Source organism: Lepidochelys kempii, chromosome 1 (assembly GCF_965140265.1).
Source record: "Lepidochelys kempii isolate rLepKem1 chromosome 1, rLepKem1.hap2, whole genome shotgun sequence".
NCBI lineage: Eukaryota > Metazoa > Chordata > Testudines > Cheloniidae > Lepidochelys > Lepidochelys kempii.
Genome location: NC_133256.1, coordinates 237,307,452 through 237,330,717, shown reverse-complemented (window position 1 = coordinate 237,330,717; position 23,266 = coordinate 237,307,452). Strand labels below are relative to the sequence as shown.

Here is a 23,266-nt window from a genome sequence, read left to right as displayed (position 1 = left end):
GCCCCCAGGCAGCTCCACAGGTTGCCCCCTCTCCCTGGCTAGTGTGGAGCCCAGCCGGGGAGCCATAGGGAGCTGTGGTGGACTCTCCACCTGCCTGCAGTGTGTGTGTGTGTGTGGGGGGGGGCAGAGCAGCTGTGGCCGTGTCCCCACCCCCAGGCTCCCTATCTGGCTGAGGGCAGGTGGAGGGTCCATGACTCCACGCGGGCTCCCCAGAGCTGCCCGTGCGGCTCTTCCCTACCCGGCTCCGGCAGGGAAGAAGGTGCCTCGCAGCCCCACCCCGGCAGCGGTGTAGAGCCCTGAAAATCTGTGGAATTTTTGCGGATCGCAGATCAGATGCAGATACACATTTTCGTATCCGCGCAGGGCTCTAAGTATGAGCCACAGGTGTGTGCAAATCCTGTTATAAGAACCTATAGATTTTGTAAAATGCTGGGGGGGGGGGGGTTGGGAGAGGTCTATAGCCTAGGAACCCCTTTCTCAAATGACCCCAGATCTGGACCTGTAACACTATTCAGCATCCTCATGATGGTGTCAATGGGTCGGCTTTGGCTTCCTTGACCATGGGATGCTGTGTGTTCCATGAAGGAGGACAGGGAAGGCATGGGGTCCACCCAATTAAGAAATTACCTGGATTTTTGCACTTGCTTGAATTTTTTGGACCCCATCTCTCGCTTGCAGACTCCCCACTGGTCTCTTCAGTATGGCTGTGCACAGGGAAACTGTTGGTTGGTGGGGGGAGGCCTGCCAAGGTGGCAGACTATTGCAGTGACAGGCCACAGGGAAAGGGAAGCCTCATGAGCATTGGCCCCCTGCTGGCTCCTGGCCTTCAGCATGGCCCTGGGCCATAGAGCCTCATTCACTTCCTCTGTCCCCCTCTCCACCACTGGGCAAACCCTTCTCCCAATGCTCGCTCCCCCCATGAGTACCGGACACCTGCCTATCAGGCACCACTTCTCCTCCCAATTGACACCACAAGTGCTAAGCACCCCGCTTGCCCCGGCTCTCCTGTGAGTAGCTGGGCCCAGGGATGTGTCACTGCTCAGACACGAGCCACAGAGGAAAGAGCACTGTCTCCTTTACCCCCCAAGACAGCACCACCTCTTGCTGCCAGGCCAGGAACAATAAGTCACTTCAATCCTCCTGCACGCCCCAGGGACATGGAGTTGAGGAGCAAATGGCGTGGGGAGGAGACTACTGGCAGCCTGCCAGCTGCTGGCAGGTCTGTGTCTCAGTGACTGGCTCCTGGCTCCCGGCTCCCAGCCCCTGTGTCCTAACTAGGGATGTAAATATCCATTTAAAAAGTTAACCATTTAAACAAGTCAAACCCATTAAAGTTTAAATGATTGTCGTTTAAACAGTTAACCAAATAAAGGGAGAGGGGCTGGAGCCGCTGTGGCTGTGGTTGGTTGGCCAGCACAGGCCTGGGTTCGGCCGGCCAGCATGGCTGGCAGGGGGCAGTGGTCAGCAGCCTGAGGTCAGCACAGGGCTGGGGCTGCTCTGGCTGGCCCTGGGGCTAGGGGTTAATGGTTAGGGTCGGTTAACTGGTATGACCAATACCTTACCAGTTAACTGGTTAGTATTTTACATCCCTAGTCCTAACCTCTGTGACACGGAAGATGATGATATTGGGATGGGGGCTCTGTTCAAGTACTGTTTTTTGTCTATTCTCTCTGGTGTCCTTCAGGTGATAGTAACCCACTTTGGTTGCTAGAGGAGGAAGCCTTTCCTTTGTCACAGAAATACTGGAATACTTCAGTTTTGTGCAGCAAAGACATCATTTCATGCTAAATGGGTTGAAAACAAAAAACTGCATCTGACTATATTTCAGAACATAAGGAGGATTTTGACACTTAAAAAACAACCAGAAGACAGTGAGCTGTGGAATTCATACAGAAGCCCCTTATAACAACCATAACTGTGTAAGTCACCGACAGTAAACAGCTTTTGTTTTTAAAAGAAATTTATTTTTGTAATGGGTTTTCATAAACAAACTTTTACTTTTCTCTATTTGTTGTTTTTTTCTGTCCTATCCCTCATAAACTATGATATTCATAAGAAAAACTGAAGTTATTTTTTTGCACCAACTTTCACCCGTTTTTATTTATTGAAATAAACATTGATAAATTCCCAGGAAATTAAACCAAAACTCAGAAATGAAGGGCCTTACCCATAATATAATCTAATAGCAGTGGATATGGAAAGGGCTCCACCTAGTGACAAAAGGAGTAAAGTGCATGGTAAGTATTGAAAATTTCAGAGTAACAGCCGTGTTAGTCTGTATTTGCAAAAAAAAAAAGGAGTACTTGTGGCACCTTAGAGACTAACCAATTTATTTGAGCATAAGCTTTCGTGAGCTACAGCTCACTTCATCGGATGCATACTGTGGAAAGTGTAGAAGATCTTTTTATACACACAAAGCATGAAAAAATACCTCCTCCCACTCCACTCTCCTGCTTGTAATAGCTTATCTAAAGTGATCACTCTCCTTACAATGTGTATGATAATCAAGTTGGGCCATAGATAAGCTATTACCAGCAGGAGAGTGGGGTGAGGGGAGGTATTTTTTCATGCTTTGTGTGTATAAAAAGATCTTCTACACTTTCCACAGTATGCATCTGATGAAGTGAGCTGTAGCTCACGAAAGCTTATGCTCAAATAAATTGGTTAGTCTCTAAGGTGCCACAAGTACTCCTTTTCTTTTATTGAAAATTGTACCTGAGACAACATATGAAAGGGACCTTCAGGGACTGAACACTTATATATTACACTGCCCTATGCCTAAATTGAGTCATTGTTTAATTTATATCAAAACTTCAGGATTCCAATTTTTTTAAATATAAAATAACATAACTTCCACCCTTCATTTTGATAACACTGATCACTTTTCAGCTATTTTTAAGAAAATTTAATCACTGACTGTATAAAGATACCATTTAATAAAGGAGGCAGATCTGAATTTTCAGTCTCCCACAAGAGCCCTACCATGTACTTTGTAAACTGTGATATGCATCCTGGTGGTCATATGGGTCCAGATACTACAAGATGATGAAAGTTTCCTGACATGAGTGGTTGGTGAAGGGCTGCCTGTATCAGTCAAAACAAGAAATTACTTTGATAATAACTGGAAGAATAATGAACAGTTAACTATGAATTATAAGGCTATGCTACCATTGAGTTTCTGATTTATTCAATCATCAGCATTTGAGATGAGAGCCCCTAATTTTTTTAATTATCCAGTTTTATCTGATATGCTATGCTTAGATTCACAGTCTGCATAAGTAACCTTACTTACCCTACTTTTTCTAATCTTCCCCATGCTGCCTCCATTTTTTCTGTGACTAGCTTAAGTTAGGCCAGGCAGTATTTTGATGGGAGTCCTTCAAGTCCCAGGGAAACCCAGGAAGTGGTTTTAGTCATTAAGGTGCCAATTCAGGAAATCAGTTATCACATGGTTAAATCCCATTTGTCTCAGTATTATTTAGACATGTGCTCAAAGTACATGTTTTGAATGTTTTCCTGAAGATGTTAGAGGTGCTTTCCTGAATCAGAGCCTAAACAGATAGGACACTTCTCTTTACATCAGTACTAAATCAATGCTACATGAAAAGGCACTGTACTGCTGGGGCTGCCATAGATCAGGTGAGATATAAGGTCTGATCTACACCTAAAATTTAGGTCAAGCTAGCTATGTTGCTCAGGGATGTGAAAAATTCAAGCACCCCTGAAATGCAGTTAAGCCAACCTAAGGCCCAGAGTAGATACTGTCAGGTCAAAGGAAAAATTCATCCATCAACCTAGCTATTGCCTGTTGAGAGGGTTGATTTACTATAGCAATGGAAAAATACCTTTCATTGCTGTAGTACTTGTAGTAGACATACCCTCAAACTGAGGGCCTGGCTAGCTGCGTGGGCATTAAAGATCTTGTGGTGATTTCTGTAAGAATTCTTTCAGTGTTAAATGTGGTGTCCCAACCTAGGATAATTTTATGTCTGCCTAAAATCCCCCTGTATTTTAATACAGTATTGCTCACTTGCTGTTCTAAGCAGCCAGCAGTGTAGCTACGCTGTTAAACAGCTGCTGCATTTCACCCTGATGTAGCTGGTTTCAGGGGTGTATAAAGTTCTTTCCATGTATGGTTTGTATATTACTATCTATTTCTCAGTCATATGAAACACTTCGAAATCTGCTTGGGTGAACAGTATTATATCAACATAAGCTGTACTACCATTGTAGAAGTTTCAGTGGCCATAAATATAAACAACTTCGTGGGATAGACAAAAGTCAGCCAGTTTTTGGAAGCTAGTTTTCCATATCTTAACTATTCTATCTAGGCCTCATTAAAGTAATCCTCGCAGTAATTTAGGAACCATATAGCTTGAATCCATTTATGCAGTTGTTTGTAACTATTTGGTTTATCTGAAGCCCTTGGTATAAGTGCTTGGAGAGCAGGCTCTTAGCAACAGCCATCATGTTCTTTAATATTTTCATGTTTCTGCAGCATATGGAAACCCCTGACTTACAGAATTAATGATAGGATCTATATAAAATTATGCACCATCAGCTGTGGTTTTTTTTTTTTTATGACCCTATTTTCTTTTTTTGAGACAAGCAGCTACAGGATTTTGTCTGGCCTGGTGAGATTTTAATATAGTCTGAATGTAATAGGCTTGACATCTCAATAGTTTTCATTTGCATTTAATCATGTTTGAGATATTTATGCCTTTCTCTGTCTTAACAGTTTTATATCTCCGCAACTAAAGATCATATTGCTGCTTTGTGCAGAGGGTAAAATGCAGTCCAAGATTAAAGAAAATTAATCAAAGCTGTAGGACCATTAAAGCCGTACGTTCCTGAGCACAGCTTGTCTGTAATGTCATTGGTGCTTGAGCTTTAAGTGTTCCAAGTTTCTTTAAAGTTTCAGCTTTGCTGACCTTGGATTTTCCCCCTCAGTTCATATCAATCTTTTGTGACAGTTACAAAAGTGCTTTTAAAACTAAATTAAAACCTGGCTGTTAATTTAACTTATTTTGTCAAGTCTGGGAACTGTCTATCTTAACAAGTAATGATTAAGCTGCTAAAGAGGCCTGAGTGATGTGTAAGCATTTTTATACCTAAACAAAATAACTGAATATATTTAAATTAAATTGGGATAGTCAAAGTGTAGCCCACAGACCTTAGGCAGCCCACAACACGTAGAACATGGAAGCCTTAATTTTTAATACTGAATTTAAGCCCATGAAGAGCACAGGTGCCAGCACATTTCACTCATCAGAGCAAAAGATGTTTTGTCCTGTTTTAAATATAATCAGTTAGATATGACTTCCTCTTTCTAATTAGTTTCCATCTTAAGTCCCTCTCACATTCCCATGAATAAGAGGACTTGTGGCACCTTAGAGACTAACCAATTTATTAGAGCATAAGCTTTCGTGAGCTACAGCTCACTTCCTCAGATGCATATCGTGGAAACTGCAGCAGGCTTTATATATACACAGAGAATATGAAACAATACCTATTCCCACCCCACTGTCCTGCTGGTAATAGCTTATCTAAAGTGATCATCAGGTGGGCCATTTCCAGCACAAATCCAGGTTTTCTCACCCTCCACCCCCCCACACAAATTCACTCTCCTGCTGGTGATAGCCCATCCAAAGTGACAACTCTTTACACAATGTGCATGACAATCAAGCTGGGCTATTTCCTGCACAAATCCAGGTTTTGTGCAGGAAATAGCCCAGCTTGATTGTCATGCACATTGTGTAAAGAGTTGTCACTTTGGATGGGCTATCACCAGCAGGAGAGTGAATTTGTGTGGGGGGGTGGAGGGTGAGAAAACCTGGATTTGTGCTGGAAATGGCCCACCTGATGATCACTTTAGATAAGCTATTACCAGCAGGACAGTGGGGTGGGAATAGGTATTGTTTCATATTCTCTGTGTATATATAAAGCCTGCTGCAGTTTCCACGATATGCATCTGAGGAAGTGAGCTGTAGCTCACGAAAGCTTATGCTCTAATAAACTGGTTAGTCTCTAAGGTGCCACAAGTCCTCCTTTTCTTTTTGTGAATACAGACTAACAGGGCTGTTACTCTGAAATCTGATTCCCATGAATGTACATTTCAGGGGGGAAGTGCTGTTCTGAGATCCAACACAGTATATTAGCCTACCTTAATTTTTAAGGGGTGTGTGGGAGAGAGAAAAGGAGGGGGCAAATGATAGTGCTGGATAGGAGAAGGTTTAGAGTCCCATTAAGACAGAAAGCAAGCAATAAATATTCCCCAATTCCCAAAACTCTTCCCAAGAAAAGCACCAAACATATAGCCCTTCCTTTCAACACCTTTCCTGTACTCCCTGTGACAGGATTACAGAAAGTGTTTGGGATATTGGATTTTAAAAATCTTGTCACTTTATTTAATAAAATTGTATAAACGGAGTGTTATGCCAGTGAAATATCTCACTTCCCTCTCACTGCAGTTGTCTCTCTAGATCAGTGGTTCTCAATCTATTTACCTTAGTGGACTCCAGATCCAGCTCTCTATGTGCAACGGGGGACACAGCCACTCACTCTGTTACATGTATGGCTCTGAGGACATCACATGGACTGCCGCCATGTGCTGACTAGGACACAACCAGCCCCTGGATTGAGAATCACTGCTCAGGAGCCTAACAATGGGATAGGAGGACACTGCAAACTTCCTCAGAGAGTCACAGTCAGACTCAAGACCAGCTTAGGTGGGGGATTCATTTCCGTCCTGCCTCAGCTTTTATTGAGACATTTGCAATCTCAATGAAAGCAGTCCCGGGTGTAAGGTGCCACAAGTCCTCCTTTTCTTTCTGCCAACACAGACTAACACGGCTGCTACTCCGAAACCTATATTAAACTAGAGGCCTGGCTCAAAGAGCGAGGAGACAGAAGAGGCTGTGTCTACACTGCAGTTGGGAGCGAGCCTCCCCCTACCGGGGTAGCCGGACCCGCGCTCAGGGGGCGCGAGAGCGAGCGCGCTATAGCAGGGGCGCCCTTGCCGCGCCTCCAGCCAGCTGAGCGCGGACCCCCCGCCCCAGCGCTGGATTTACAACCCCGCGCCCCGACACAGCTCAGCGAGCGCTGAACGCCCCCAGCCCGCGGGGTGGGGGGTGCCCAGGGCAGCAGGCCCAGCTCAATGCCGCGGGGCAACCCGCTCTGGACAAACCCGTCTGTCCTCTACGCCGTGTATTACGGTAACCCCGAGAAGCCTCCACCCCTGAACTCAGCGAAACGTCCCAGCGCCCCCGGGCGCCTGCGCCGGGAAGGGGCAACGACGGTTCAGAACCGCCAGGGAGCCGGCGGCGCGCGCAGAGGATGAATCTGCAGCTGCGGCCAGGGACCCCCTGTGGGAGCGGGACAGAGGCCGAGATCCCCGCTCGTCGTCCCCGCCCCCAGCCGCGTGACCTCACAGCCCCGCCCCCGCGAGACAATGGCCCCTGACGCCTACGGCTCCTCGGACCCCGCCCCGCGGTTGGCAGGGAGGAACTGACGGAACCGCCGCTTCGCAAGAGCGAGGGCGCGCGTAACTTCCGCACGGAGGCAAACAAACACTGAGCTCCATTCTCTCCCGCCGCCTCCCTCTCTCAACGTAACTTCCGGCGGCACCCACGGCGCCGGCTCGTCGTCACTTCCTGGGCTGCCGCTTCCGGTTCCTGCCCAGCGCAGCGCGGCCTAGCTCGTGTTCCCGTCCTGTGCTGTCCCGTGTGTGTGCGCTCGTCGCGCGCGCGCGCCTCCCTCTCCCCTTCCCCGCCTGCCGCCACGCGCGCCGCGTTTTTCTCCCGCCCTCCGCCTCCCCCATCGCCATGGCGATGAGACAGACCCCGCTGACGTGCTCCGGGCACACGCGGCCCGTGGTGGACTTGGCCTTCAGCGACATCACCCCCTACGGCTACTTTCTCATCAGCGCCTGCAAGGGTGAGCTCGGGGCGAGGGGGGGGGGGGTCCTAGCGCTCTCCTGCCGTGGATGAGGTGGGGGCGGGGGGATCCCTGTCCTGGCGTGGCTCGGCCGCGCTCCGCTCCCAAACCTACCAGCGCTGGGAGAGTCGCGAGGAGGAGAGGCCGGTTTTCTCTGCTCTACTCCCAGGTCTGTGCGCGGCCGCCCTCGCGGTGCCCGAGCCCCGAAGCTGGAGGATGAGACTCGTCTCCCCCTCCTGGTTCTAGTTGCGCTGTGGACACGGGCAGGCGGTTACCCAAACACACCTTACGTCCTAACCTTAGCGTGGGAGACACAAGCCTGCTGATGCCTTGCCCTGTACCCAGGCTGAGTTCCCCACCTGGGGGATAGAGGCAGCCCCAGGGGTCGGTCTGGGGGGAAGGTAATGGGTGGGATTGTGTCACATTCCGCCCTCAATAAGCATGATCTCAGTCTGACATCTCAGTTTGCACCGCTGTTCCTTATGTAGCTGTAACCCTTATTGCTTGCATGCTTTGGTCACCAGTGAAATACCTGACAGCGCTGATATTTGTGGAAACACCCTTAGGGTGTTAACAAACTGAAAAGAATAGTAAGTTTGCACTTATTTCAGACTGTCTGCATGCTCGTTACTCCATTACCTAGCTGAGTTATGTTCAGCTCGCATCTGAACAGTTCTCGTCATACTCTTAAAGGGGTAGAGAATTAAAAATTTTGCTAGTGGATTTTTTTAAATTCTGAAATTAGGCATCACCACCAGGTGAAAATGGCAGTTCTACAAGTTGCTGTGAGCCTAGCCCCCTTTAACCTCTGCACTTTCTAGGTCAGAGGTGGGCAAACTATGACCTGTGGGACTGTCCTGCTTGGCCCCGAGCTCTTGGCTGGGGAGGCTAGCCCCGGCCCCTCCCCTGCTGTCCCACCTACTTGCACCGCCACAGGCAGTGGCTTGCACCTGCCCACCTCCCAGGCTTTCCATTAAGCCTGTCCTGCTGCTCTGAGTGGCAAGGTAAGGGAGAAGGGGGTTGGATAAGGGGCAGGAGATCCCAGGGGGTGGACAGGATGTGGTTGAATGGGGTGGAGGAGGGCAGGCAGGAGACAGGGAGCAGGGGGGGTTGGATAGGAGGTGGGGCCCTGGGGTGGGGGGGACGACAGGGAGCGGGGGGGGTTAGATAGGGGGTGGGGTCCTGGGGTGGGGGGGATGACAGGGAGCGGGGGGGGTTGGATAGGAGGTCGGGTCCTGGGGTGGGGGGGACAACAGGGAGCAGGTGGGGTTGGATAGGGGGTGGGGTCCGGGGGGGCAGTTAGGGATGGGGGTCTCGGGAGGGGGCCGTCGGGACAAGAAGTGGTGGTGGTGGGGTGGATGGGTTGGGGGAGCTTGTCAGGGGCAGGGTGTGGAGAGGGGTCGGGGCAGTCGGGACAGGGAGCGGGGGTGGGGTCCTGGGGGGACTGTTAGGAGTGGGGGGGTCCCAGGAGGGGGCGGTCAGGGGACAATGAGCAGGGGGGGTTGGATGGGTCAGGGGTTCTGAGGGGGGTGGGTAGGGGGTGGGGACCAGGCTGTTTCCGGAGGCATGGCCTTCTCTACCCAGCCCTCCATACCGTTTCGCAACCCCGATGTGGCCCTCGGGCGAAAACATTTGCCCACCCCTGTTCTAGGTGATAGCTCATCATACAGTGAGATGTTTTTCAAATAAATTAACTGGCTCATAATTGCACTAGTATTATAGTACATTAGCAGCACTGGATTGACTTTTCTTCATGCTCATATGCCTTTCCAGCAGGGCTTTCTTCCAAACCTCAAGAAGATGCCACCCTCCCACCAAATACATACACACACATTTTATTCCTCTACATATCCCCTTCTTTGAAAGGCCCTCTTGGACCTTTTACTGAGTCTGGGTTGTATTTGTCTGTCTACAATGCCACTTCTTAATTCTGTTTTATTTTTACAACTGCTCTATGTATCTGAAAAGTAATTTATATATCAGACAATTTTAAAATGAAACTTTTTGTAAGCAGTATTGGCATCAAAAGCAGGTGCTAATATGTTGAAACTAAAACAAATACAGAACTGTTAACACGGTGACAAAAAATACTAATTAGTAAAAGAACCAGAACATAGAACAAACATATTATTTGTATTGCAGTAGTGTCTAAAGGCCGCAGCCAAAATTGTGGCACCATTTTGTTAGATACACATAGCAAGAGTCAGTCCCTATATGTACAGATACAAAATTAAAGATCCAATTCTAATTAAATTGATAACAAAATATATCGTTTCAAAGGTATGTCACATTCCATTGCCAAAGAGCTCTGGTGTTTTCTTTTTTGTTCCACAGTAGTGTAAATTGAACTGTTTCATTAGAACTATGATTACTGTTAAGTAAAATAAAACTGTTTTGCTTGAAAATTAATCTTTGTTTTTTGCCTAGATGGTAAACCTATGCTACGCCAAGGTGACACGGGGGACTGGATTGGAACATTTCTAGGTCATAAAGGTGCCGTCTGGGGTGCCACTCTGAATAGGGATGCCACTAAAGCAGCGACAGCAGCTGCAGATTTTACAGCGTAAGTACTGGTTAATACTGAAATTTCACTGTGTTGTGCTTTCATCTTGTGATACTATATTTTTCTTAATTGTGGTGTTAAAGGAATTACTGTTTTATGTGTTTGCCCTTTAATAAACCATTAGTTACAGCTGGCTACCTTAAAAGTTTAGAAACTTAGGTTTTTGGTATTTTATGGAAGTACAGTAATGGCAGTTAATCGTCGTCATCAGCTGTCCCTCGATATGAGGATGATGTCTGCTGGAGGGGAAGGAGGAGGAGTCATTGATGAGACTTAAGATGGCTGAGGAGTCCAATCCATGCTCAACAGGTTTTTCCACATATATGACAGGTGGTTGCTTGGAGAGAGCACAGCTGCTGGCTGGGGTGCTGTACACGCTTTCCTTCCTCCTCTGCTGTTCCTCAGCCTCTTGAAGAGAATTGCCTTGCTCAAAACAGGCTGAGGCTTGATGTATAATGCAACACCATTGCGGTCTATTGCCAGCCATCTCTACCCAATTCATGGGCTCAATGACTCAAGATATGCTTTCAGGGTGTCATTGTGGCATTTCCTCTGTCTCGCTGCAAGTTCTGTTACCATGACTAAGTTGAGAAAAGAAGACTTGCTTCAGAAGACAAGTATCAGCCATCCGCACACAATGGCCAGCCCAGTGAAGTTGATTTTTCATAATCTTCGACTCAGCACTGGTGGTGTTAGCTGCAGAGAGAACGCTGGCATTTGGTACAATGATCTTCCCATCTGATATGGAGAATCTTCCTAACTCAGTGCTGGTGGTATCATTCCAAGTGGCTTTGGTATGTCATCCATGTCTCACACACACAAACAAGAGTGGGGATGACTACTGCCTTGTAGACCAGGATCTTAGTTTTCATCTGCAGATCTCTGCCAATAAAGACACGATGAAGCAACTTTCCAAAGGATGCCATGGCACAACAGATCCTCTGTTCAAACTCCACATTGAGATTAGCTGTCTGGGAGAGGTGGCTACCAAGGTAAGGGAAATAGTCACCATGTTCCAGGAGTTCACCACCAATGACAATTTGTGGGAGAAGGGGGCAACTTGTGCTGGGGCAGGTTGGTGGAGCTACCTTAGTTTTCTCAATGTGGAGGAAAAGTCACAGGTGCCCAAGAAAAAGTTTAGAGTGGATTACAAGTTAGCCTTGGTGTGCATGAGGATAGCATTGTCATCAGCATACTGAAGATCAGTAGTAATGGTCCTGCTGACCTTAGTTTTAGAATGAAGATGCCGCAAGTTGAAGAGCTGGCCGTCTATGCAATGCAATAATTCCAGTTCCAGAAAAAGGCAGTCATAAAGAAGAATAAAGATCATGGCAAGATAGATGGAAAAAGGGTTTGGGGCAGTAACAAAGCCCTTCTTAACACCAGTATAGATTATGAATGGGTCTGTCTCCAGCCCAATAGAGAGGACGGTGGCGGTCATACCATTATGAAGTAGCCTGAGAATGTGAATGAACTTCAATGGACAACTGAACCTAGATAGCACCTTCCATAATGCTCCAAGATTGATGGAATCAGAGGCCTTAGTTAGGTCAGTAAATGCCATAAACGATTGCTGGTGGCTTTCTCTACGCTTTGTTTGGAACTGTTGTGCTACAAAAATCATATTGGTGGTGCCCTGAGAGAGTCTGAAACTACATTGGGATTCCAAAAGGACGTCTTTGGTAAGAGGGAGGAAATGATTCAAAAGGATGCAAGCAAGGGTCTTCCCGGCAATGGAGAAGAGGTCAGTGCCTCGGTAATTCCTTCACATTGACTTGTCCCCTTTCTTAAAAATGGTCACAATAGTAGCATTCTTTAGGTCGGGTGGAATTTTCCTCATTAACTCAAATTCTAACACAAAGTTGATGAAGTTTTCACTTGAGTGCTATTCCATCAATTTTGAAGACCTTCACAGGGACGCTGTCTGGGCCTGGCGCCTTGTTGTGTCTAGTCCGAGTAACGGCATGCCAGACTTCCTCAGAAGATGGGGAGGGGGTGTCTGCAAGCATTTCTGTTACTGAATACTGAGAAATGGACTTGATGGTGGCAGCTGAGACTTCAGATTTACAGTTCAATAGAGTTTCGAAATGCTCCTTCCAACATTGTCCTTAAGGAGGGTGGAGCTGTTCTGAGATTTGCTTGAAAAAAGTTGCTCATATCATGTTGATCAGCAAAACTCTGGATCTCCCTGGCATTTGCCTGTTGTCACTGATTCTTGATGTGTCGCAGCCTCCTTTGAACTGCAGTTTTAAGCCTATATTAAGTTTTTCATTTTTGCAGGTTCTTTTTGCCAAGTGCAAAATGGTGGTCTCTACACTTTTCTTCTGATAAATAAGTGCTAAGATTTCCTTGTTCTTATTAAACTAATTCTGATGGCGGTGAGTGGCATATGCAATCTGTTCAGCACGTTGTGAATAATGGTCTTGAACTCCTCCCAGTGTGTTTGGGTATCATTGCTGGGCAGGTAGGTTAGAGAGTTTCTCATGAGGCATTGCTGACGAGTCTTACAACTAGTGTGATTTTGATGCTAAATCTCTTCTGCATTCCTTTTGGTTGTTTTCAGCATTGTGGTGTAAGCCGCATGTTCATAATTGATCTGTCCAGCAGTCATCCATACCGCACGGCTCGTGTAATATAGACATCAGTATGATCACAGGACCTGATGATGACGTAGTAAAAAAGATGCCAGTGCCTGAAATGTGGGTGTTTACAAGTGGTCTTATATTTGTGCCTCTGTCTAAAGATGGTATTTGTGATAAGCAAATCATGCTTCACATATTTGCTGAGGAGGAGAATGCCATTAGAGTAGATTTTCCCCACCCCCTTCTTTCCCAGTGGTGATTCTCCAGAGTTCGGAATGTCAACCAACTCTTGCATTGAAGTCATCCCTGAGGATGAGCTTGTCTTCCTTGGCTGTGTCAGTCAGGACTGCATCAAGAGCACAGTAAAACTTCTACTTGTTGACTTCATCAAGTGTGGGAGCATATGCACTGATGACCATGGCATACTGGTTGTTACTAAGCTTAAAATGAAGAGTCTTCAGACATTCGTTAATACTCATAGAGAGTTTTAAAAAAAAAATCACTAGCAATCTTGTTTTTGGTGGTAAAACTAACCCCATGAATACGCACCTCTTCAGCTGAGTTTCCTTTCCAAAAAAAGGTATAGCCAACTCCATCTTCTTTCAGTTGGCCTTCATTGGCCAGACAGCTCTCATTTAGGGCAGCAATTTCAATGTCATATTTTGCAAATTCTCTAGCTGTTATGGCACTTCTTTCAGGACAGTCACTGTTCGGGGAATCCATGAGAGGGTGCGAACATTCCAAGGGCGAACTTCGTTACTTTGCATCATATGTTCTGACTGTAGGTAGAGTGATCCAGCCGGGGGAAGGGGTTGGGAGAGCCTATGTTTAGGGCACCTTTCCTAGTCCATTCCCCATTTGTGGTGAGCAGAAGGAATCCTGAAAAGGACTGCTCAGTAGTGGCCGCAGCTGTCTAATTGTGCTTCTGTCTCACAAGTCCAAGCGCAAGACGACCAACACACGGCTGCCGCTTGCATGCAGATTTTTGACTAGGAACTCCCAGAGATCACTGCTCGTCTCCACCACGACTCATCCATTTAGCGTTGTAGGACTTCGTTAGTGGGAGATGTTAACAACCTGGGCAGGGCAGAGGTGTGTGAAATCTTTTAACGTGGGTGAGCCAGTGCACAGGTGGCAACCTCACAAAACTTTACAGGAAAGAGCCCTGGAGCCAGGGGCAGGGAAGTTCAGGACAACCAAAGGTCTCGGTCCTGCTGCAGCCCTCACCCACCTTCACAGCTGCAGAGAACTGACAGGTCCTTGAAATACAGCTGTTCTGCATGCTTTGTCTGGAACCTCCCCTCAGAACTGTTCGCCAAGGGTGGCCACCCAACTTCGGATGACATAGTTCTGAGGGTCATTGGGACACACAAGCCTCTCCACCACAACAGGGTAACGATCCAAGGAGCGGAATGGCAGTTAATACTGTCAAGTTGGATAACTCCTATTTTATGGATGAACAGACTGATAAATAGCATAGTGGCCTACACAGACCATTCAGATATCCTTCATAATCCTTAGTTATGTTGCAATTATGTGGGATACCAGAGTTAATGATTTTGTTCCACCACTGCTAATTCCCTACTTTTTAACACTCCGTTTTTCCATTGCTCATGGGTCAGGTAGTAATCCATACAACTTTCCCACCAAGATTCTGTATAGAAGCACGTAACTCAAAGTACCTCCTGTTAAGTGAAATTGATGAATATTAGATACTATTGAGCCTCAGACTTACAAAGGCTTAAGCACAAGCACTGTGAGCGATCACCTTGATGTCACTGGGGATACTCGCAGTGTGGAAAGTTAAGTATGTACGCAAGTCTTTGTGAAAATCTGAATTCCACACATGAGCTCTTAGTCTATGTAGATCTAAGTAGGAATACTGTACCAAGGTGCCTCTAAAGCTACAAGTGCTGTTAATCCTGAACTGTTCGAGAGAGAAGAGAGGTAGGAGCAATGGGCTGGTAGTACAAAAAAGAATTAAGGAAATGGCTTTTAGGGGGAAAAAAAAGTATTCTCACAAACTAATCATTTCCAGTTTTGGGTTTTAACTGTTTGAGAGACTCACCTTTATCCAGAATGGTGATCCCTATTGTGCAGTAATTATCAGAACATAGTAATTAAAAGGATCTGTTGTGTTAGAAATAATGCTAGTTATCAGGGAAATGTCCCTGTAACCGGAACAGCCAAATTAGCTTGTAATAAAGTCAGTAGTGGCTAATGAAACCACACTTGTACTTTCTTGTCTTTCAGCAAAGTATGGGATGCTGTTTCAGGGGATGAACTGATCACACTGGCTCATAAGCATATTGTCAAAAGTGTGGATTTTACTGAGGTATGAAAAATCTTTGTCTTATTTGTCAGGGAGTCAAACAATTGGATGTAACTGCTGCCCTTGTTTTCATGTGCTTTATGCTTTGTCAGGGAGATGTTCAGGTCAACTTTTCATTTCTAAGGGATGAATGTAAATGTAATAGGTGTTTTAGCGGGTTACTAGAAAAGTGCTATTGTAATATTCATTATAAAAGTAATATTTTAGTTTTAATAAAAGAGTGACTTGCCATGATTTCTAACTATTTCAGGACAGCAATTACCTGTTGACAGGTGGACAAGATAAATTGTTGCGTATTTATGACTTGAGCAAGCCAGAAGCAGGTTAGTTTGCTTTTCTTATCCTACTTACTCATTCATTTTGTAGGGTTGCACACAATTCAGTTGACTGTTCCTTTGAAAATATTCAAATCTGTTCTGTTTCATGAATTATACTTAGAGTTCTTAATGGTTGGTGTTGATAGGATTTGAGATATAAATTAGTGTTGTACGATGTGCTGAAAATCACAAAAAGCATCTTTCAGGTTGCATTACATCTTATTTATTTTACTGTCAACACTAGCTTGATTTGAAGTTTTCTGTTTTTAAAGTGAGTTAAAGCATTTAAAAATGTGCAATAATTTAAACTGTTTGATATATCTCATCAGTATGAAGCATGGGTTCATGCACACAAGGTACTTGCCTCTGTGTGTTTGCTGGGCTCTGTGTGCTTGCATCTTGCATTTACCTGCAGGGACATGTAAACTTGTTTAACACCAGCTACTTATGTAATGTTCACAGTATTTCTAGATTGGGGGCTTGTCTAAACAATAAAGTTGCACTGGTTTAATTTAAATGGATTTTTAAACAGGATTAGTTTGAACCTGTACAAAATCCTGTGTGGACTCTCATTTTGGTTTGAGTGGCTCATTTCAGTTTAGCTTATACCTATTCCTTATTTACTTGGTCTCAACTGAGACTCAACTGAAGTAAGAGAGTTTGCATTAATTTAACAAAGTAGGTTTAAATTCATACATGAAGTTAAATTGGTGCAACTTTTTCGTGTAGACAAGCACTAAGAAGCAGGTATCAATTTGGCCTGTGTCATTCACTTCTGGAATTACTTCAGGTAAAAAATTAAAATACAACTCAAGCAACTTGACAGCATTGTCATCCTGATGCCATTACTGATTTATGGCAACTGGTGATTATAGTGACTTATAAACCAGGTGAAATGGTTTGTTGTTTGATTTAAGTGGTAAGATTTTTTTAATCTCCCTGTTATTTCATCTTCTAAGTTGTTTGCTTTAATCTTAAGAACCTCAGGTGGTCAGTGGACATACTTCAGGTATTAAAAAGGCTTTATGGAGCAGTGATGACAAACAGATCCTTTCAGCTGATGATAAAACTGTCCGGTAAGAAACACTAACTTAACTTTTTTTTTTTTTTTTTTAAAATGGACTCTCTCCATATAATTGTATTTGGGTACAGTTGGCTTTTGGGTTTATAATATCAAAAACATAGTTATATTTAGAACTCGGATTCATTTATTTCTGTAATTTAAGTATATACACTTCAATAGTCAGTGTCTGATTTGTGGTATGTGAGATTCCTAATTATTATATACCAGGTCAATATAAGACCACCCCATCTTTCTTAATGTCGTAATCTCTAAGGGTATATATCTGAGATAAGAATTGTTAATCATGTGATCTTATCAAATATACTTTCTGTCACTAAACCCCAATATACCAGTTGATTGATTTCATATTGCTAAGTCACTGCCATCTGTTTTTTTTCATGACAAAAACCCCAGAGAGGATGAATTCATAACTGGGATGAGTCCTGTCACTGAGGCATTGGGAGGGAACTCTTATTGCCTGTGAAGAGATAGTGGCAAACAAATGTAACATGTCCATCATAGTCAAGCTTGAAAAATGTACGAGGCATTCACTAGTCAGAGGCTGATATAAAAGATGGGGAAGAGTTCTGCTGTCTGGAGGCAGTGCTCTGGTGACAAGCTCAGTCCTCTTCCCCACTCTGCCACACTACTGAGAAAGGGGAGGGTGCTGGGATTCTACTCCAATCACTGCATCTTTGGCTCAAGTCTGACTGGTAGGTGTCTGATAAACTTGAAGTCCCCACAGCCCCTCTGACTGGAAGGAAGAGCATTCTTTTTGGTTTTTTTCCCCATAGCCTAGAACCTCCTGACCAAGCGTGGAGGAATCTATACTATGTCTGCTGGTGTGACCAGGGTGTTATCTCCTCTCCCCCATTCCCTAGACTTCTGTCTGATGTCATGTTGAGTGCAGATTAGTAGAGAGGTCTGTGGCATGGGGTGGGGTCAACTCTGCCATTCAGTCCCTTCTCCTCAGTCTCCATTTTAGCTCCATCAGCAACTGATGGGTTCACAGTTGTTCACAGGGCTTGAAATAATAGTAATTAAAACTGGAAATATCCTGATTAGTTTTCACTCTGCCAAAGCTTAGCTGAGGCCCTAGAGCTGACCGTTTGCAGTCATAGGAAGACAGAATTGCATATGGTGTTTTATATTTAGACTGTTAGTACAGCTACATCTTGCTGTAAGTGGAACCTGAGATACTGTATATGTATTAGCATTGGTCCCCCCTGCACCCTCACCAGAAAAAGCTTCCTGCTTACCAGTGGGGTTTTGACGTCTTGATCATAAGTGTTGTCACTAGGAAGCTGGATTGCTCAGGGCACTGGTGGTTGTGTACAGAGCTCATCATCCCTGGGTGACTGACTGAAACACCAGACCAGTTTAACAGTGTAAGTATCACTTAGTGTTGCTGTGGCAGAACCATTGCTGCATTCTGCTCCAGAGGTAGCTGTACTTTAAGAGCATGTTGTGGCCAGTGATTAAGATAAGCATACCATTAACAATCTAGAATGACTAGAACCAACTTTGGAGTTTTTGTTTAGGTAGCATTTGTAAACCAAAGCCTAGCATTGATGTGAATGAAAGTAATTTGGTTTACTCAAGTAATTTTAAGTGTCTCTTTTTTCAACAGCCTCTGGGACCGGAATACCATGACTGAAGTAAAAGCAATAAATGTTGCAATGTCTGTAAGCAGCATGGAGTATATTCCTGAGGGGGAGATACTGGTGATAACCTATGGGAGGACTATTGCTTTTCATAGTGCAGAGACGTAAGTTTCAAACTTGAAATCTTCAGAAGTATAAAGAGGACTAGAGGGCATATGGGAGAGGTGACAGGTGACACTGAGCCAGTATGGTTGTGGGAAAAGGATCTTGATCTGCCACGCTAATGAAACCAACATTTTCCCTTCTATTCCTTTCTTCTGCCCTTGTTTTCCCCAAAATAAAGGAGCATAGACCCTCATCTTTAGTTTAACTTCAAAAAATCTAGCTGAAATAGTACTTGAAAATCATTAGCAGCTAACAGTTGTTTGCAGGTCTCTATCCAGTTCTTATTGCACAAAGGACGTATCACTAAACCACCTCAGTTTGTAGTGATTCACATCTTTGTTCGGAATGGTGGAGAGGCAAAGGTCTGACTGAGGTTGGGGACTGAACTACTCAATCAGCCCTAGAATCATACTTACTAGCACACACATCTAAACTAATGGACATATAAATTTGCCATAGCTATACATGGATATAGTACTTATATTATATGCTCTTGTTGAGAATTAGTATTTGTATTGGCGTCTCTATATAATACTTCAATCAGGATCAGGGCCCAGTTGTGGACAAACTCCCTGCAGAGCTTACAGTTTAAAAAGCCTTTTTGTTAAAGGACAACTTTCCAACAAATTACTCATTAGCTCACTGTTAAGACTCTCTTGTACTAGTGAATAGGTAACAAGGTACCAGAGTCCAAGAGTTTACAGTATAAAATTAGACACAACAATTTGAAGACAAGGAAAAAGAAGAGATTAAGGAAAGAACAAGGGCAGACAAGAATATGACGACTATTTGGCTATGCCTGTATCATCAGGCAGCAAATATTTTTCCACGTATAATTTATACAATAAATCTAATTTTGGTTTAATATGTCCACTACAGCCTCAGATTTTTACTTTTAAGTACAACACAAGAAGCACATGCAAGAGAATTGTGACAATGCATAAAATAAGTGAGGCATTGGTCACAAAATATTAAGGTGTAATAGCTTGTCTTTAGCTTAGTGAAATGTAAATTTACCATTTTAAGATTTATACTGGAAACAGCATTTTTAAGAAAGCTGTGATCTGTAGGAACAGCATCACATTTTCCTAGAATGACAGGCTTAAAGTGCTGTTTTTAAAGTGTGTTTTTTTTAAAAACATATATAGTATTAACAAAACTTTTTCCCTAGTCTGGAGCAGATTAAATCGTTTGACGCTCCTGCTACAGTCAACTCTGCATCCCTTCACCCTGAGAAAGAATTTCTTGTTGCAGGTGGTGAAGACTTTAAACTGTATAAATATGACTATAATACAGGAGAAGAGCTAGGTAAGTTTTCCAGTTTTCAGGTGGTAAAGATTATAATTATATTTCACAGTATCTTGTGATAACTTGTACTCAGTTTAAATTTGAAAGTTTATTTATCATGCTTATGATTTCAGAACACATTTGTTACGTATTTAAAGGCATGCTGTTAACTTTAACTTGTCTAAAAAATATAGCTTGCAGCCTCCTGCACCAACAAACCTAACACAACACTTTCAGAGCAGCTTGGATTAAGCAGGCATCCACTCCAATAGAAATCCCTGAGACACATTCAGTGTTGATGTATTGTAAATGGTAGTGTAAATTGCATATGGGGTGTAAAGTAGTGTGGCATTCACTGGTTGCACAAAAAATAAGTAACTTAAACATTTCATTTGTTTGTATGGACAATGCACATGTTTGTTTCTCCCTTTTCTTTGTCTGTTGTTTTTCCAGCCAAATGAATTTAGCAAAATTCTTGTTTTAGAAGCACACAAGAGAATCTTACCAATTCAAGTCCCATACTAGTTTAGAATAATGGATATAGTCAGGAGGATGGATGTAAGAGCCTGATGTGCACTTGTGATACCAATGTCATCTTTGTTGGCATGCTTGCTTTATACAAGAAGGGGAAATGGTTATTTCCCTGGAACAGGCTAGCAATTGGTTATTAACTTGTCAGTTTTTAATAGGCACCAAAATTCAAGTTCACCGGGTAGCTTGTACTCCTTGGTCTGAGAAGATACACGTGCAACCTTTTGAGAAACTGCTGTATTTAAAAAAACAAAACAAAAACTTCCCTCTTCCTTCCCCTCCCCTCTTCACCAGTAATTTATTAGTTCTATTTATTTGTTGGCTAACGTGAAATTTAACACTGTGTTGAAACTATTTCTTATAGAATCTTACAAAGGACACTTTGGTCCCATTCACTGTGTGAGATTTAGCCCTGATGGAGAGTTGTATGGTAGTGGCTCTGAGGATGGAACGTTAAGACTGTGGCAGACGACAGTAGGGAAAACATATGGTCTTTGGAAATGTGTAGTTCCGGGTAAGAATTTTGTGTGTGTGTTTGGTAAAACTCAGTTGCATCGTAACTTGTCAAAATCTTATACAACTAGTTGCCGGTTAAAACTCAGACCTGCCAGAGTAACTTCTTTCCTTTAACAATCTCTGTATCAGATCCGTTCAGTTTAATTACATAAATACTCGCTGTTTCTTTTTGCAGCTACAAAATTAACCTTTTAACACTTTCTCAGGGAATATTCTAAGCAAAATAGTCTCATGTAGAGTTTTTTCTTTTGTGTTATAGAAACGTAAAATAAGACTCAAACAACACATGTGAAACACTGTATTTTTTTCAGTAATTTAAGCAAGGGCAAGACAGTAGAAACAAGTTTGCAAGTAGAGAAGCAAAGAGAGGTATTATAAAATTGAGGGCATTTTAAAAAAAAATTTGATTAAAACCAACAATAAAATGCCTAGCCACATGCAGAACACCTCTCCAGTAATGGGAACTGTTTGCCAACCCTCCCGCCCCCGTCACCACTAGACAAAGTTTTAAAAGAAACTATTTTTTGTCACTTAAAAATAACAATGAGGATTTTCTGTCGGGGTCTGAGGTGAATAGGGTTTAGAATTAGAAGAAATGTTTTTGTTTTTCACAGAAGAGGAAGGTGGAGAGCTGGCAAAAGCAAGGGTCAGCCTTCCAGGAACTGCAGAAGAGGAGCTAGGTAATGTATTGATAACTATATACTTCAGATACACCTAACAGTGTCAGAACTAATCCAAAGGGTTTAATCTGCATAAAATTTCCTTTAGAATTTGTGGGTACTGTGTCAGCGCTCTACTGATACTTTTCAAAGTTCACAACTAGTTTCCTGAAAATATGTGCAAATAAACTAATGAGAAAAATATAGACCAGCGAGTAGAACTGTGTGTAATCTTGCAAACTGTTTTAAAGGGATATGGTGAAACATTTGTGAAAAGTTTAATTTAAAGATGGATTCAGGTCCTGCTATGGTGGTGGTGTTTTATTTTCTGTATCTAAGGTGAAGTTTGAAAATAATTTTGCTATTTTAACCACAGAAGACCTTACTTCTGAAAATTCAGATTCCATCTACAGCTCAACTCCTGAAGTTAAGGCTTGACCATCACAGCTCTTATGCAACAAATGGACATAGAGACTAAATCAAGCAAACGGTGATCAACAGCAGCCTTCCAGAGTACGCTCTCTACATAAGGCAAAGATGGGCAGTAATTGATGAGAATGCGTTGGAACTGGCTAGGTGGTATCCATAAGAGAACTGAGTATCGAAAAAGACAAGTAGTAGAGTTTTGCTATATTTTAGTGCACCTGCCTACTGTCTTTTTAAATGAAGTGTGCAAGCCAAGATCCAGTCTCTCCAATTTCAATTAAACTTATTGTAGTGTGTTTTCTTTATTGTGGAGAAAAAATGTAATGGCTTTTACCAGTGTTTTTTCTGAAAGTTGGAAGATGTGGCTTTAGTTGTAAAGACGGGATTATGTGCTCAAGTATTTGGTTCGTTTTTTCTGTTTCATTGTACACCGCTTCTGAACATCTAACCATTTTCAGTTGTGTAAATAAAATGCCTTGACAATAGACTCATATTTTATTGTTAACATTGGGTTCATGGAATAGAAAAGCAATTGTTATTGCTCAGTTCTTACTAGTATTCATTTTTTAGTATTCTGCAAAGAGGAAAAGGAACAAGAGCATTTTTTCATATTAAAGTCTCTGGAATAGTGGGTGACAGGTACCCTGCTTCACAAGTCTTGTATCTTTTATTCTTTAAATTTCGTTAAAATCTCTAAAAGATCAATTTTTGAAACACCTGAAGTATATACAGCAAAAATATTTTGGTTGTACATCAGAATTGTTTCAGAAGCTGACCATATTCCTCTACAGTGGATTTGTACAGAACATGCTTTTAGTCATCCAAGCTGGCTTACAAAATGGGTTTCTCTTTTCCTTCAGTATAAACCGTATTTTTCTTCATTAAAGCCATATTATTGCCATACTTAAATTTGTAATGTCACTTAATATTGTATAACTTTTCATTTGTGTAGTGCATGTTGCAGCAGCCTGATAGCCATAACTTTCTTCCTTTCTGAGAGGTAATAAAGGCATCATTTATCAAATAATGTGGCTTCAGGAGAAATAGCTTTTGACAAAATACTATCTTCTTGCTGTTATAGTCTGCCAAATAAATTCTAAGTGAACCAAAATGTGAATTTCATGGCATGGGAATGAGGATTTTAAAATGTTTTCTGTACTTCTGGTATTCAGACCTTGCAGTCCTTAAAATACCAGAATGGCTCTTTCCAAAGAAATATTGATATTGTAGCTTTATCATACTTGTTAAAATTTAAAGGAAATTTAAAAAGCGAACTCTGTGAGTGC

The 23,266-nt window shown here is 43.2% G+C and overlaps 1 protein-coding gene across 1 annotated transcript; it reads left to right on the top strand.

Annotated features, from left to right (window-relative positions):
- The first annotated feature begins 7,506 nt into the window (after positions 1-7,506).
- STRAP (serine/threonine kinase receptor associated protein) lies at positions 7,507-23,007 on the top strand. Its single transcript, XM_073319127.1, has 10 exons — positions 7,507-7,935; positions 10,363-10,498; positions 15,334-15,415; positions 15,663-15,735; positions 16,709-16,805; positions 18,423-18,560; positions 19,733-19,869; positions 20,744-20,893; positions 21,510-21,575; positions 21,931-23,007. Exons 1-10 carry the CDS (start codon positions 7,824-7,826, stop codon positions 21,990-21,992), a joined length of 1,053 nt encoding a protein of 350 aa, XP_073175228.1. The 5' UTR covers positions 7,507-7,823; the 3' UTR covers positions 21,993-23,007.
- The last annotated feature ends 259 nt before the right edge of the window (positions 23,008-23,266 follow it).